Here is a 16,736-nt window from a genome sequence, read left to right on the forward strand (position 1 = left end):
TTATTATTGAGCCTGACAGATATATCAGTTGGCCTATCACTGATATTTCTGTTGGTCTAAGAAAGAAATCGATGCCTGGGCTGATTTATAATTATTCGATTTCAAATAAAGATTACTGTTTTATTTCACTGATGTCCTTTTAGATTATAGAGAATAAGGCTTATTGTTGAAATGTAAAATATCCTGCCTCTGTTCTGTAAGAGAAGAAGGATATTTTCAGCTGAGCTCTGATTCTTATCACTGACTCTTGCTGTTGTCTGAAGTCATCAGGTCACATCTCTGCAGACCCTCACGCCGCGGACACACACTGTTAGGCTCCTCCCCTCTGGTCGGCGTTACAGACCGCTGTCATTTTAGTCTATATTAAATTAAGCTAAATTAACAACAGTTAATCCTTGTTTGGGTACACATAAAGTTGATCTATAATATTATTACCTGTGATAAAATGTGCCACAAAAATTAAACTTCCTTCTTTAAACAGGCCTTACATGCTTTGGGTTAGAAGTAGAAATTCTGATCAGAAGACAAAGATCTTCACTTACTGACAACAACTCAGTTTATACTGGTTTACCTTGCATATATGTGGCGGACCCTGCCACCTCTCTAGCTTCAAACAGTGTTCTGGGACATTACTGTCCTCTGAGAACAGCTGCTTCATTCCCTGATCGACAAAATACATTTTTTTTGTATTGTTACATCATTTATATTTTAAAATCTCTTCTCCAAAAAACTACGAAGTGCCCTTTAACGACTGGAAAACCATTTAAAAAGTTAAAATAAAACAAAGCTCGTTTTATTCATTTGTTCCTGTTGTTGTTTAGTTTACAGTGACAGCGAACATGTAGCATAAAACAACATATTAAATGCTTTAAATGATTAATAACAATAATTTGATTTACATTGTAATGTAATATAAAGTGTAGAGTAACTGAGAGAAGTTATCATTGGCTCCCCGGCGACGGAGGGGCCGGGCCGGGCCGGGCCGGGCCGGGCCTCCTGCAACAGCTGAGGCGGATCTGCAGCTTGATTACGGCTCACAGCGAACTGCGACATAATTGATGACCTAATTGAAAAGCAGGGAGGAGGAGGGGTGGTGGTCTAACTCAGAGAGAGAGAAAGAGAGAGAGAGAGAGAGAGGGAGAGAGAGAGAGACGCTCCAATGAGAAAAGTTTACTTGTCTTTGCGCACACTACGCCGCAGTGAGAGGTTGATGTGAGCGCAGAGGCTTTCTGTTTTTACGCGCACTTCTTTTCCCCCCATCTTTCACCCTCACACACGGAGCACATCCACCTCTCACCTTTAGTTTAGCGGCGTGTCTGTGTTTCTTTCCTTTTCCTTTTCCTCCCTTTTATGAATGATTCTCTCTCGCAGCAGCCAAACGAAGATATCCTCGGATACCTCGCCGCCTTCGCCCGCCGCGCCACGACCTCACCGCCTCGGCACATCTTCTCCGCTCAAGTTCAAGAAGCGCCACCAGGACTTTCACTGCAGCTTCAGACGCACTTGGGGGAAATATCACTCCACGAAGAAAGACTTGATCCTGTGTGCAGCCGCAGCCGCCGAGGCCACCGTCGACATGAGTCTGAAAACTGACGCAGAGCCAAACAACAACGTTTCCATCGAGGAGGAGGTGAGTCGAGCAAAAGTTTGGTTCGTCCGCAGCACCGGACCGTGACCCGCTCAGACACAGCGTGCCTCCTGCCGCAGACTCGGACCTTCATCAGTCTCTGACTTTAGTCTGCGGGGTGAATTATCATCAGCCTCTCAGAGAAACTGAAGCGGTTTATAAAGAATGAGGAAGAAAGTGAGCGAGTCAAAGTCTGCGATTATCTTCACAAATGTTTGCTTTCAGTGACGTCTCTCTTTTTCTTTTACTGATTAAATGTGTGAGCAGGTGTGAAATAACTGACAAAGAGCCACTGAAACAATCAATTAATCTGATAACGTGTTTCTCTCGTGTTTGAATACTGAAGGCCTAAACGTCACGTTTGTTTCTGAGAACAAAGCTCGTGATATTTGTTGGATAAAAAAAAAAAAAAAAACCCCGCAGCAGTATAATTCACAATATTAAATAAAAAAGGATACGTTTTTTAAATGAGTGAAATCAGCATTTTAAAAAAGGAGAATGTGAATTAAATATTTTGCGCCTTTTTTTTATTTTATTTTTTTTTTTTTGATGTGTTTTGCCTCAGCTGCTCAGTGTATTGTTTGCATTCAGGATGATGCTCTCAGAGCTGCAGGTCTCAGTGAGGCTGCAGGTCATCATGACAGGACAGATTCAGGATCTGTCCTTATTTGTAATTTCCAGTTCTAAATAACTCCACATTTTTAACTGGACCTGATTTAATTGGAGTTGAGTGTTTTCCAGCTGCCACTCTTCAGTGCTGTGTGGCCGGCTGCATTTCCTCTGTAATGACTCCTTATGGAGACACACTGAGGGGAGTGCCGGCCTTTTGTTGGTCCTCCTTTGTTCCCAGTGTCTTACAACACAGCAGCGGGAGGCCACTTGACTTCTCTTTGCCTAATTTGCTCTTGTCTTTTCTTCTCGTAATTACGGGGCAAAGATTAAACAAACAGGCCAAAATGCTTTTCAAGAGCTCTGTTAAATCATCAAGAAAAAGTCTTTCCTTGAAACCCACTGAATGTAAACTGATGCATTAAAGATTGTATTAAATCATCAGGTGGACAGATTAATACATCTCCATTGAGTGTGTGTCCTGCTGAGCCAGCCTTCAATATCTCCATGTCCTGGCTTGTAAAGGGCTGAGAATTGCTGCTGTGCGGCACCTGAAAAATGCCGGAGGGCCGGCAGGGTTGGAGCCGCGGGTCACAGGAAGGAAATGGCGTCACGCTGTGCACTGTTGTCCAGTGCTGTTCGTCTGGCAGCCCCATTGTACTGAGGGCCTCCCCACCGGCTGGGAACTAATGGGCCCCGCACACTTTATTTCCCGGCCACGCTGATCTGTACACAGCACTGGCCCAGTGTCTGCTCAAGGCGAGTTCAAGGGTCCTTGAAGGCAATGCAGGGGCCTCCAGCAGAATCCAGAGCCTCTTATGTTCCCTCTGTAGCTCCTCACATGTTGCAGGAGTGATGGATGTCGCCAACTTACTGTTTTTAATCAAATGGTTTTGTTCAGATGAGATAATGAGACATATTAAATCCTGAGGGGATTATTTTGGAATCAGTTTGGGCAAGCGGTCATGTGTTTGAGTCCTGAGAGCCTAAAGCATAGGTGCCCAACCTGATGATCGGCCCAGCTGAGGAGTCGTGGGGTGGTTGAAATGGATTTTTATTGTTGAGGTGTGAGAACGGGGTCCCTCTGGTGAGCGACTTGTTCAGAAACGTTTAAATCTGAGGCACTCAAGAGGATGATGAGTGAAAAAGTAAACATTAATATCTGATGTCCAATGGATCGTAACAGTACAGACATGCCTGCTGGTTTCGGCTGTGGAGGTCTTCATCAGGCCGAGAACAGAATGATTTCTATTGGATTCTTTTAGAGTTTTCATCTTTGCTTGATTACGTAATGGATAGATTGGACCTCTTGTCGTGCCTCTAACTTATTCAGATGAAAAGAAAGCGCTGGTTGGGTGAAGCTGCTCAAACGTTAACTAATGAGGGCTTTCAAGAAGACACGGGCTGCGTTCCAAATCGCATATTCTTCTCGCGTTAAATACGTACAGCAGCCCTCACAGAGGACGTGCTGCCGTGTGAAGTGTACGTTCAATTAGGACACAGCTTCATCAGAACCATGCTCCTCCAAATGTGACTTAACTCGTAGATCCATCAGTCAGTAGCACTATATTAAAAGTGGAAATTAAATGTTTAAACTGTCATTTCTCTGAGCTCTTGGTTCTGCAGTCATTGTCACTCGTCTCTGCTGCACAGAGGAGTTTGGATCAGAAAAGCATTCACATTGCAAAATATGAGGAGCTGCAGCAGGACATCCTGCACATGACCGGCTACATATTGAGGTTACAGAATCTGTTTCTGACACATGGAATGGTTTGATAGGATCGGGATTGAAACGCAGCATTAATTTACAAACTAAAAATAAGGCTGTGCATCAGCGGTGTAAAGGGTTAAACCTCCAGCAGTGTGCATGACGGATTCTAGACTCAGTTCATATGTCCGACTCAAGACACACAGAACCAGACCTGCAATGATGTATGGATCCCAAACTTTTTTTTATTAAACTCAGAGTAACCCACTTGTATTATCAAAATGTTGTGATTCCAGCTTCATGAATGTGAATATTGTTTGGGTTCTTTATTCTTCCGACAGTAAGGCGTTTGTCTCTGTTGTGGACAGAGTGGTAGATTTTTTTTTTTTTTTCACATTTCATAGACCGAACAAATAATTAGTTATCAATTTAAATGTAACAGATGTGTTGTCTTCTGTCACATTTAGATCCTTTTCATCGTAAACTTTAACAAATGAAACCCATGTTCTGTTTGATCTTCTTATATCTCAGTACTTGATGCTGTGAGTTTAAACTGCACATACAGTTTTATGCTCTTAATCCATCAGTGTGGTGTTATTAAGGAGGAATGAGAGGTTGGGACCAGAGCCAACATCCATCTGTGCACATGTATGAACACTGTGCAGGTCTCAGGTCTCCTCACATGATGCTCGTCCTTCAGGAGAAAGACGAGGCTCCACATGAGAAAACCTCTGTCACCTCCAACAGACCAAACGTAGCTTCTTCTCTGTGTTTGTAGGTACGAACACTGTTTGTCAGTGGTCTTCCAGTTGATATCAAACCGCGGGAACTTTACCTCCTCTTCAGACCCTTTAAGGTGAGTTGACACCACACACATATAATTTAATGTTGATCAGGATGAAAAAAACTGAGCGGTAGAATATTGTTTATCCTCACAAGTGACTGGCTTTCTGTCTTTTATCAATTTATAATGATTCTTAGTTTATTTTTATTTGTTTATCCTTTATTTATGCCGGGGGTCTTTGTGATTTTTGTAATTTTAATCCTCTGTTGATCGGGCTGGGTTCCTACCTCGATGCTTTCATGGCACAGACGATATTTCCTCGATAATAATGAGAAACATCTTGTCATTCCAAACCAACTGTCAGTATTTAAGAAGTCACTGTTGCCCTCTGAGACGAGGCCCCCCACAAGTGCGAGTAAAATCTTGTTTAAAGAAAAATGGATTTCATAAAATTGGTCTAAAATGTATTCATGGTGTCCTAGCCCTATATATTCATTATTGGGATAATATTGAGAATCCAGATTCATGACTCGCACTTAAAAACTAATTCAAAGGTACTTAATGTGTGATAGTTGTGGGACAATCAAGTTTCAAGCCACTTCAAATGGTGACAACATTTTATTAAGTGTTCCTGTATTTTTGCAGTATTTTCCTCACAGATTTGTTAACCTAAATAAAACCCTGATAATTCCCTTACTTCAAAGCTCCAGAAGGAACTTTGATATCCAGGACAGTAGTGGTGGTTTCTACTGTTTAACCCATAAAATATAATGTCAACAGCAGAATGATCTGAAGAAACATTTCCTCCTGCTTTTATTTACCTGGCTAATAATACTACTCACTGTAACTCCAGGTCACATGTAGACACAGGCTCTTCTGGTCTGCACGTAGAACTGCTGGCAGAGAAAGCTAAATGATGGACATATAGAGGCCTCAGTATTCAACTGAGACTATTTCATGACTAGTAATCTTCTTTTAGATTAAATGTCTTGGCTGTTTCACAAACAAAAAATGTTTTTACCCTTTAACCAAAGTTTCCTTGTTGCCTAAATCCAGCTACAGCATGGATGTGAAGTGAAAGATTTTCTGTTTAATAGTCTGATGTTTCATTCAGTTAAACGAGGTGCCAACAGTAAAGATGGGTGTGCTAAAAGGCCAAATCTGAGTATTTTTCAACCATTTCATGAGCTATGCTGCATCAAAAGTGTTTTTAAAGTGAAGATCTGCACACAAAAGAAACATTTTATCAAAGTAACGAAGAGACTAAGTGATGTCACTTCCTGTAGCATTTGATGCTTCAGTCCTCACAGTATGCAGTTTAATAAGCGCTCCTTGTTCCTGTAGTTGAATCAAACGTTCCCCAGCGATGGACATCAAGATATTTGCATATATGGAAATGAGGCCACATTATTGTTTGTCCGTCACTGTTTTTCCGACGGGCTCCAGTTCCATAAACACCCCTCCCACCCGTGTCCTAACTAACCAAATTGGAAGTGGTATCCCTCACACATGGATGATCTTCTGGAATGTGTAAATGAGTAGCCCTTGCGATTGGCCAACCAACCCTCTCTGACCCAGCTCGCCCACCGTGTAGGGAAATCTTTATTTCCTCTTGTAACATTGGGAGATTGTGAAACCACTAAAATGTGTTGTTTTCTTAAGTCATTGTAATTCTGTGACTTTGGGCCTTTTGCTCCTGCAGTAGGTAAACACAGCAGAGAGCGTGGGAATGGTTCTGATCCATTAAAGGTTTACCTTCAGCTCTGATCCAAATGAAACCTTTTTCTCTACAAGAGGAACCTTTAATATTTTCTATATTCTACCTTGTGTTTTTCTACCTTGTATTACTGAAGCTAAATCTGGAGCGGATTGTTTCTACAGATTTATCACAACCAGTGAAAGTTGTTTAATTTTCCATGGTTGTAAATCAGGATCAGGAGCGATCCCATCTATCAATACTCTGCTCAGCCCAATTTCCCCTTCGTTTCTCAGGAATTTGCTCATGCTTTAACCAACACTTGTGCTGTTTTTAACTCAGAACCGCTGGCTTTATTTGGGAGTCATGCTCAATCTCTGCTCAATCTCACATATCTGATAACATGTGCTTTCCCCTTTCATACTAAACATGGTCTTCATTTTACCATAACAGCAGTAAGAACAACACTGTCACAGGATCTGTGATGGCAGCTCAGAGCGAAGGCGCACACAAGCAGGTTTCTCTTATAGCGAGAAGTGTTCATGCTTGACTTCCTGCATGTGACTCCTGGGTGGATAATTGGCTATCTTTTTTCCCTGCAGGGTTATGAAGGGTCACTGATTAAGTTAACATCAAAACAGGTGAGATGGCTTCCATCAGTGGAAGAAACTGCTTTAATGCTAAACTGAAATACTAAACAGATGAGCAGGCAGTGTTGTGTTAACTTCAACATAAAGGATGAAGACAGTTAACCTCAAAACCTGAACCAACATCTTCTCTCCCACTTGTACTTCTGTTCATCCATCGACACTGTTTCAGTGTGAGTTGCAGAATTTTGGAGCGATCAGTCGTAGAGATGTCTGCCTTCTGTTGAATATAATGGAACTAGACGGCACTCAGTTTGTGGTGCTCAGCTCTCCAAAAAAATACATTTAAAACATCAGCAGCAGTTTGTCTTCCCAGAAATCACGACCCGGTTACTCGGATGATCCACAGACGATGTTGTGAACAGTTTAATGTTGGCGCTGTTTCCTTTCTGCTGAATTGTTGCCACAAACCACCTCACCAGGCAGAAGGTGCTGTGCATCCACTCATGGACGAGACGCGAAGAGCACCAGGCTTCAAGCCAACTTTAACAGTGGTTAAACCATGTGATTACTGTCCCATGATGCATTGGGGCCTGGACTTTTTTCCCATGAGCTTTGTCGTGGATAAACCCACACGAAATGACCTCATCACTTCTGCTATTGTGTCCAGAATTGAATTGGAAAATCCATGCAGACATTAATTGTGTCCATTGAGGCTGTGCTATAAAGTTGGCTAGCTTAGTAAGTAGAGCTGCAGCTTGCCATTATTTTTATCGTTAGCTGATAAAACCAGAACATATTCATGAGACCAGAACATATTCACACTTATTTAAAAAATGAATTATTTATCTATAAGTGACTCAGAGATTGATAGTCAAAGTAATTGACAATTTTGATAGCTGATAATTGATTAATCGTTGCATCTTGTTGGTTAGCTTAGTTAGCATAGTTAGCCTCTCAACCATGAACTGGTGCATGTTTCCTTCTGCATGTGGAAAACTGCCCAACAGAAGGGCTGTGGATCATCTTTAAGGAACTGGTTCAGGATTTCTGATGAGATTGCTGTTGAGTTTTTCAAAATGTTTTTTTGTGCATCACAAGCTGAATGTGATCGAGTTCCATTATATTGGAGAGAAGGCAGAAGGTGGATGGATGATGTCACTATAGGTGAGAGGAAAGATGTGTTTTCTGGTGAACTGTCCCTTTTTAAAGAGTAAAGGATGGCCTCTCCTATATTCCTGGTGCTATATTGTGGTATGGTGATAAGATTTTCTACCATAGCATGAATATAATGATAATTAGATAATGTAATATTTGACAAAGTGAAGATGTCCTCTGTCATGACGGTGTTTCTTCCCTTTTGCCTTCCAGCCTGTCGGGTTTGTAACCTTTGACAGTCGGTCCGGAGCTGAAGCTGCCAAAAATGCACTAAATGTAAGCACTGCCTGTTTTTATGAATTCATTTCCTATCTTTGAGTTTGTTGCTGTTCGATTTCCCCCTTTTTTTTATTCTTCTTTTTAAATACTTTGTATTTGTTGTAACCTTTGCTGAAACATAAAAAAAAATGATTGGGAGTTTAAAAACATTCTTCTTTCCCTCAAAATTTCTCCAAGCCAACCCATTGTGTCTTTTATAATTCAATGGCAGGGCCATTTTTGGAAAGAGGCCAGAATCCCGTAGCCTTACGGTAGTTTACTTTGACCTTGATACACATCCCTTCTTAGTCTGGTTTAGCTTTTCTTATGTTGCATATCACTGCTTTACTGTAATACTTGTTCTCTAGCCACATGTTGTAGTGTTATTTGGACACATCTTCAGTAGTTAACCTCTTATTTTGTCACCCAGTAGCCCACATTGGCAGTATCTAACACTTCTCTCTCATAGCCTATAGCCTTCCTTATGAGCATCACCTCTTAGACACACCTGCAGTCACACACACAGACACACACATACACCAAAATACTACTCACCTGCATGTGGGCACAACGCTTAGGGCACAAGAACACAAGCAGGGTTAAACCACCTCAAAGGAGTTACACTCATAAGTCTCATCATCGGCCCTTTTCCTCATCTCCCTCTCCTCCTGGCTCTCGCGGCTCCTCCTCCAGTTGCTGTGCTCTTGATTTTGTCATGAGGAAAAAGAGATGCAAGTGTGTTGAGATTTCAGGAGTGTATCCTTCAGTCTGCCCTGCTTTTGTTTATGTTAGTGAAGCAGTCAGGTGGAGAAGGGTGTATCCCACAGGAGGACAGAGGTGTTTATCTCAAGGGAAGCTTGAAGGATACATCCTGAGTATCGAAACATGGCTTTAGGAAAGGAGGCCGTGTGAGACTACTGAGCTACAGCCCCTAAAACTCAGCCCACCTCCCTTACGATACTATGTCCCCCTCCTCCCCTCCTCCGTCTCTTCCCCCAGGGTATCCGTTTTGACCCCGAAAGTCCCCAGACCCTGCGCTTAGAGTTTGCTAAAGCCAACACGAAGATGGCAAAGAGTAAGCTGATGGCCACACCGAACCCCACAAATATCCACCCTGCTCTAGGAGCACACTTCATTGCACGGGACCCATGTAAGTTGTACGGCTGCACCACTCTAGGCTCTCTCATCCACTCTCACCTTGGCCTCTCGCCTTCTTTTTTAAAACTGTCTAAGGATGTTGTGGCATTGAAGACAAATGGGCAGGGGTTAAAAAACAGTGTCTAACCAACAGGACTAACTCACCTCCACATGCATGTGTCATCTCGACTCTAAAGACGGCCGCTTTGCTTCTGTCCAGCTGGGAAATCCTACTCGCATAGGGTTCAGTCAGCAGCCGTTTCTCTGCTCTCTCACCTGCTGCATTCATTAGTTTTGGACAGGTGATGGTTCACGACAGGGTTGAATGCATTCAGACCAGATTTCACCTGGAAATGGTGCGTTTAAGCAAAAACTGTTGGAGCTGCTAGCTTAATAACTGTACCTTGTGTCAATCATGCAGCATATCAATCATTGTTTTTGTTTTTTTCTATTAATTAAAAAAACTTCTTGCTAACTTGTCTATACACACCTGACGGTGAGATGTCGTGACCAAAGATGGAGGATTTATTATTCCATAGCTCTAAGATTTGTTATTAAACATAATGTTTTCCTTTGAACTGTGAGAAACGTCACTGTTGGCGACAACATTTTTGTCTCTTTTGTCTGAACTGTGTGGCTCTACCAGCTGCAGTCTGACATCATCAGTGAAACGGCGTGCTGCACTTGTTTTTGGTCATTTCGTTTTTTGGCCGATCGCAAAATAACTTTTACCAAGCAATAATTTTTGTGATTGAACGTATCATTGGTGAATGTTGAGTTCACAATGTAATGACACCATTAATGTTAAGATTGACTCCATATGAACTTCACTTTCATTGTGTCTATAGAGACAATGAAGGCTGACTGTGGATCCACGCAATAATCTGCTTTCACGTCTGTCACAGACTAAATGAGTAAGGTTTTCTGCTGCATTGTGGGTAGTTGTTAATCTAAGAGATCAGATAAACAAGAATATAGCTTGTACAGTATCCTAACTGACAGTTCCACTGCTCTCACACTGACTGGGCACTGGAGCCTTGGAGTCTGTCCAATCAGATTGAACTGTTTAAAGGGAAGGAGGCAACTCGGTCCTGAACCAGGAGCGAATGTGTCTCCGTCTGTTTGGGGTAGAATTGAAGAAGAAATCTGGTCTGACTGCACCTTCTTGTTAAGGTTAACCATGTTAAGGTTGTAAAAGCTAATTGTTTTGACGGTACCAGTTATTCCTACACTAGAATCTGACTGGCGGTAAACTAAAAGCCACATTATGTCGACACGAAGCAGATTCTGTCTGCAGCATGTTTAATGACAGTTTCTTTCTTGTTTCAAACTGTCAGCCTGTTTACTGATTTGATTACATGATACATGTTCAAGGGTAGGTAAGTCAGCCTCTTGTGTCCTCCCACCCTGTACTTCCCCAGATGATCTGACAGGGGCAGCACTGATCCCAGCATCTCCGGATGCCTGGACTCCTTACCCCCTGTACACCACGGAGCTGACCCCAGGCCTCCCTCACGCTGCCTTCACTTACCCAGCGGCCGCTGCCGCTGCTGCAGCCCTCCACGCCCAGGTGAGGGACCAACCGGTGTGTTTCAACTTCTATTGTATTTCTAGTTCACTATCCTCTAGTTTACGACCAGCTTTGACAGTACTTTGAACCTTTGTGGACACACAGACTGAATGCCAGCACACAGCTACGCTTCTGCACGGCTGCCAGTAAATGCATGATTTGTGTTGAAGTGTGCAGGTGATTTCATCCTGCTCAGTTTGTCCCTCACAGCTACAAATAAGTTTATTCTTGAGGGGCAAATAAAGGATAGACTGAGACTGCAGTGATGCATCATTAAACTAGATAACATGGTGCACTCTCAGGTATCACAGTACAGTACAAAGGCCTGCTAAAGTCCTCCAGATATCAAGATTCAAGTTGCTGTTGGCGGCACAACGTGTGCCCGTTCTTAATATTATAAGTAACAGAATCTGAGTAAAATCCTGAGTTATGTTGTAATAAAAAGATTTGTCATTTAGAAATGGAAAATATCCCGACTGCTGCCATCAGTGAAGTAAAGTGTGCATTCTTTGATGTGGTGTAACCTTACTCTTCACTTAACCCTGAATCCCTCTCTGTGGTTGTCATCTGGCTGTTTCTGGCTCGTGGCTTCCTTCTGTGAAGACATGATGTGTAAATCTTTCCTGTAATGGATCCATGCGTCAGTGTGCTGAAGGATAAAAGCTTCTCCAGCTGATAAAAATGTTTTGTTCTGCAGCAACGTGACCTAAAGAAGTAGAAATCACTTCAGAAAGGCATTTATCCATTTAAGGTACAATTTAAAGCATTCAAACATGAAGTCACCACAATGTGAAGAAATGACAGGTCTTGCATTATGTTAAAGGCTTCTATGATATCAGACAACAGCAGACTAACCCTCCTATCCTGTCTTGTATTGCCACTTTTTACCAGGTAGTGAAGCTCAGGCCTCCTAAGTTATTTTAGCTTTTTGGTCTGGTGAATAAACAGCATTAACTCTCATAATGCCAAGAAAGGGAATATTCTTTCACCTATTTTCCTTTCTACAAAGAACATTCCACCCTTTTTAAATTCAAGTTCTCTCTCTATGATGAGCTTAACTGCTCATCATAAAACAATGTAAACTCTAGAAATGGAGAGGTGTGAGGAGGATGTTATCTTGACAAAAAGCCTGGAGGACTTTGGATTATCGCTGAAAATAAACTCTTAAATTTATGAGATTTTTTCATTCACCAAGAGTCTTCACAGATCAACTCCACTGAACCTTTTATGTGTAAATTTAATCGCTAGAAGTGAAAAGCTTACTTTGGGCTACGAACAGACGACACTGCAATTGCAAGGTCACCACCGCTAAACGTCTTGATGCACAATAAATTACAATGCACATTTTCTGTAAACTGATCAATCTTCAGATTGTTAAAGTTAGAATAGTTTGTAAAGACGGACCAGTGAGTCGGTGAGTCTCTGAGTTCGGTGTAATGGCGTTTAATGTCCGGGACAACTTCTGTAGTGTCATTTAGACACTTGTTAGCTGTTTTAAAGACACAAGCTTATTATAATTCAATTGTGGGACATTTAATGATTTTTGTCGTAGAACAAAACATGTTAATTTAAATGCCTGAAATGAGGTCTGTGGATACCACCGGCTTAACAGAAAACCAATTTAAAAAAACTCAGACTTTGACTTGAGGGAAGTGTATGTGTAAAAGTGCTAACTTCCATGTTTTACTCGTTACTAAACCACTCTGAGATGAATTCTTACATAGTGGCCTTTTTTCAGATGGAGTTTCAACCCAACTACGACAGCTGCACATTAACTTTTACATGTTAACACGCTGGCAGTGTCTCAAATCAATTAAAAGCGTGTTTTATTCTTCCAGATATTAGTTTTAAACATATTACATGGTACAGATCGATCACATGTCTGCTGCTGGCAGTCTAAATGTGACGGCACTGGTGACTACAGTGGGCCGGGCATTTGGTAACAATAGCAATGGAAAATATTTCTCTTGTTGGGTCATTTCAAGTTCATTGTGATCCAACTTCCTCCTGCAACGTAAGAGCAGCCCAGGGGAGTGCAGCGCTGCAAAGTAGGCAGCTATTACATAGACCAGCAGAGGAATGTGAAGTATTTGCTTTGAGAAATTGTCAGACCTGATGTCCTTCTCTGGAGGTGCCAACTTACTGTCCACTGTCCTGTTGGAACATAAGCCGACTGTGTAGCCACACAAAGGGGAAAAAGCCTTTTTAATTGCAATCTGATGAAAGATCCCTAAAATGCCCCCAGTTCTCTTCCTGACTCCGGGCCTTGTTAGTTAGAAAGTGTAACGTCAGGAGGCTCCAGAGGTCTCTAAACAACTGTTGATGCCCTCCTGTCCTGTTCTCATGGTGTTTAGAAGTGTGAGGCGTCGTTCTGCCGCAGGTCTCAGTCACAGGTATGGAAAAGGTAAACTAGCTCTCAGCCTGTGGAAATGTTAAACACATGGAGAGGTTCAACTCTCCACATTTCCATGCCTGTTAATTACTTGAGGACTATTGTACTCAATGCGCAGCGACGTGACCCACATTCCCATGGCTTCAGTGACCAGGGCTTAAAGGGACAGTCCTCTAAAACCTGTAGGTCAATAGTAAATGTCAAACTGTGTCAGATGAGGATTGCAGGACTGGACCTGGTTCTGGTGTGGTGTACATGACTGTGTTTGTGTTTCTTTAGATGCGCTGGTACCCTACTCCCTCTGAGACTTCCCAGCCTGGATGGAAGTCCCGGCAGTTTTGTTAGATATTTAGTGAGTAACCTTTGGTCCAACCGTGTTTATTAGATTTGCAAATCCCCACCCACTGTCTTCTGTTAACCTGATGTCACGCAAACTGAAACCTGCACTAATACAATGTCTGACTGGAAACTACAGAATGTGTCATGTGGATGAAACTGATTTTGTGTTTTTTAAGGTGTCATCGTCGACAAATCCCATAAAATTTCCAAACCAACAGTGTCGGTCTGATGCAACCTGTGAGGCACTCTGCAACAAGCCAAGTTCTTCATACTAAAGAAATACATCTTTAATCAGCCATTAAATGCAGAAGAATATTCATTTGCTGCTCCAGCAGGATGATGAATGTGGGATTGACACAAAATAAACTGCAGTGTTTGAAAGTGAAGGCACTTGTTACCAACAGTGTGGCTCATTGATTAGGTTTCAATAATTTTGGGTCAATGAGTTCCACGGAACAGATGAACAAGCTGTCAGGCTCTGGATACAGTGTGGGTTGAGTCATGGCTGCTGCAGGTAGATGTTGTCTGGCTGTCCAACAGTCACATACTTGAAGCAATATCTCACAAAAGCTTTTTAGGGATTTTCTTCATCTCTGGCACATAAATGTTGGCCGTTAGAGGATAATAACTTTGTTTTGTAGACTAAATATTTGTATTCAAGTTGTAATCAGTAGTTTGTTTGATTCTCCTAATCAAACCTGGGGGAGAGATCATAAACCTCTTCAGGCCTGGAGTTAACATTCTGTTAACGCTCTTGTCAGAATCATGTGGACTGGAGGATGATTAGTGCTGATTAGAATTTATGTGGAAGTATAAACTCATGCCAAATCTCTAACTGGATAAAATTAAGTGATGACGTTGTGTCTATCCCATTGGTCAACTTCGCTGTGACATCATCATAATGTTCATCATGAAGCACTTCTCTGGCCCCTTCAGAGCGCCGTACGTCAGAACAGAAGGAAACATATTTCACATTAGAGACTAAACTGGTGACACTTGTCTTGGGTGTCCACCTTGAAACTGGTGACTGTAGAGAACACATCAGTGTAGAAGTAGTAGACATGGTGATAAGTTCTTTAAAGTGTTCACCACATTATGAGCCTGTAAAGACGTGGATGTTGGCGGTTGGCGGAAACAAGCAACGACAAGGTGTAAATTATAATTTGGCATTTTCATGAATTATTGACAAGAACAACACAGAATATCACCAGATTATTTTGAAGATCGGAATATTCTACATTTTCTTATAGCCAAGGGCGGCATGTTCCTCCTCTGGGATGAAGCTGGGTGCTGTAGTTTATAGGTCAATTCCACATTCAGCATCTATTCTGGTTAACACTATTTACTTCTACAGCTACAGATTTGTGGCCTGTGTTTGATTATCTTGGTTTGGAGCTGAGAGCCACTGACCAGCTGATGATGTCAAAGTATTTTGAGACTAACACGTGTTGTTTTGGGGCTTTCATGGATGAGTTACATTAATAAGAGTATAAGAAGACTTTGTTCTGTGTGTTTGGTGAAATGAGGGTTAATTTGTACTAACTCCTGTTCTCCATGTTTCCTTCAGGCCTCTGGAAACCACACCTTTGTCCAGCTGAAGTGAGGTTTGCCAAGCTCGTCATTAATTTAATCAGGTTTATTTAATGGACAAATATGCATTACTATAAACAAACAGTATTTATATCTCCTCCCGATTGTCTCTGGGGGGAGTGTGAGATGAAACCATCTTTTGCTGTCGACAATCTGAGCTTATCCTGGGCAACTATTGCGGTACCATCTTCAATTTGAAAAAAAAAAGAGAAAAATAAAAACCCTCATGCAAAGCCTAGTCAAACTCATGGGTCATAACTGCTGAGGAGAATTGTCGAATTGAAGCTCCAGTTGTTAAGCTAGTCCTTCCACGGGTGGCCGCTGCTCCTGGGAGGTGTAGAAGCGTTAAGTCGTTGCATGTTAGTCTTTTTGGCATGAATTTAGAACGCAGATTTCTGTGTATCCTAATTTTCTTAGTGTTTGTGTTGCCTCTTTAACTTTGGCCTAGACAGCGAAATGTTTTGTTTTCCTGTAGAACCTTGGTCTTACCTCTGTGAAAGCTAGGCTATTCTGTAAATGGCTTATCTCGCATGGACCTTGTGAATGCATCCCTACGTTCTGACATCCCCAGTCCCTATGATCATATCAATGTCTGTCATTATTTGAGCAAAGGAAAGTACAAATATTTTTGTACTTTTTTGCGTAATGTATATTTATGCATTTTTGTGCAACTAAATAATGAACCTGTATAAGTTGGATGTTTAGTCGTCTCTTGTGTTTTTGGTGTTACTTTTTGATCCTATAATCCTGTTGACGTAGTTTTAAAGAGGAAAAAAGTGCAATTTGTTTAAAGGGGAAAAGTGGGTTATCTGTCAAAAAAATGGTATTCTGAGCGCGGCTTGTGCCATTCTGCTAACATGAGATTGCTGTAAAACGATCTTTTCAGAATGTGAAACTGGACTACAAACGTAAAGGGTTGCTTTTTTTTGTGGGGCCATTTTGAAATGGGACGCAGGATTAGAGCGATGGAGGAATTTAGTTTGTGGTTTAGAACATGTTTGTCTTTGTATCTGCTGTGCATAAGATGTACAAAATATTCCCATCTTATGAATAAAAGAAGTGAATGCATCCGTGTTTGGGCATCTGTCATTTAACAACAGCCAATCACAGCTAACCAACGCTGCAATGCTGCATGCTAACTCCAACAACTGAACTCTGTGGACATTAGATGTTGATATCAATAATTCATGGCAACTTTTCATTTGTAATGCACCGCTGCATTAGTGTCTCTTTGCATCATGCGCCAAGCTGACCTCCACACTCTGCCCTCATGAGCTGCTA

At 41.8% G+C, this 16,736-nt stretch overlaps 1 protein-coding gene across 6 annotated transcripts; it reads left to right on the forward strand.

Moving 5' to 3' along the window:
- The first annotated feature begins 1,103 nt into the window (after nucleotides 1-1,103).
- On the forward strand, nucleotides 1,104-16,523 carry LOC115580293 (RNA-binding protein with multiple splicing 2). 6 transcript variants are annotated; one of them, XM_030414507.1, is made up of 8 exons: nucleotides 1,104-1,630; nucleotides 4,723-4,800; nucleotides 7,027-7,065; nucleotides 8,383-8,445; nucleotides 9,427-9,577; nucleotides 10,986-11,149; nucleotides 13,806-13,878; nucleotides 14,042-14,251. In XM_030414507.1, exons 1-7 carry the CDS (start codon nucleotides 1,355-1,357, stop codon nucleotides 13,869-13,871), a joined length of 837 nt encoding a protein of 278 aa, XP_030270367.1. In that variant the 5' UTR covers nucleotides 1,104-1,354; the 3' UTR covers nucleotides 13,872-13,878; nucleotides 14,042-14,251. The 6 variants fall into 6 exon arrangements, with proteins under 6 accessions (XP_030270367.1, XP_030270366.1, XP_030270370.1 ...); XM_030414506.1 differs by lacking the exon at nucleotides 14,042-14,251 and adding an exon at nucleotides 15,433-16,523 and having other exon boundaries at nucleotides 1,105-1,630; XM_030414509.1 differs by having other exon boundaries at nucleotides 1,106-1,630; nucleotides 10,986-11,134.
- Nucleotides 16,524-16,736: the final 213 nt, after the last annotated feature.

This window comes from Sparus aurata, chromosome 4, assembly GCF_900880675.1.
Source record: "Sparus aurata chromosome 4, fSpaAur1.1, whole genome shotgun sequence".
NCBI classification, from domain to species: Eukaryota; Metazoa; Chordata; class Actinopteri; order Spariformes; family Sparidae; genus Sparus; species Sparus aurata.

Bases quoted from the DNA above. Each gene is read 5' to 3' on its own strand.
- LOC115580293 (XM_030414507.1), top strand. From the start codon at position 1,355: ATGATTCTCTCTCGCAGCAGCCAAACGAAGATATCCTCGGATACCTCG. The intron at 7,066-8,382 runs GTGAGATGGCTT...TTTGCCTTCCAG, and splicing joins TTAAGTTAACATCAAAACAG to CCTGTCGGGTTTGTAACCTT. The intron at 8,446-9,426 runs GTAAGCACTGCC...CTCTTCCCCCAG, and splicing joins CTGCCAAAAATGCACTAAAT to GGTATCCGTTTTGACCCCGA.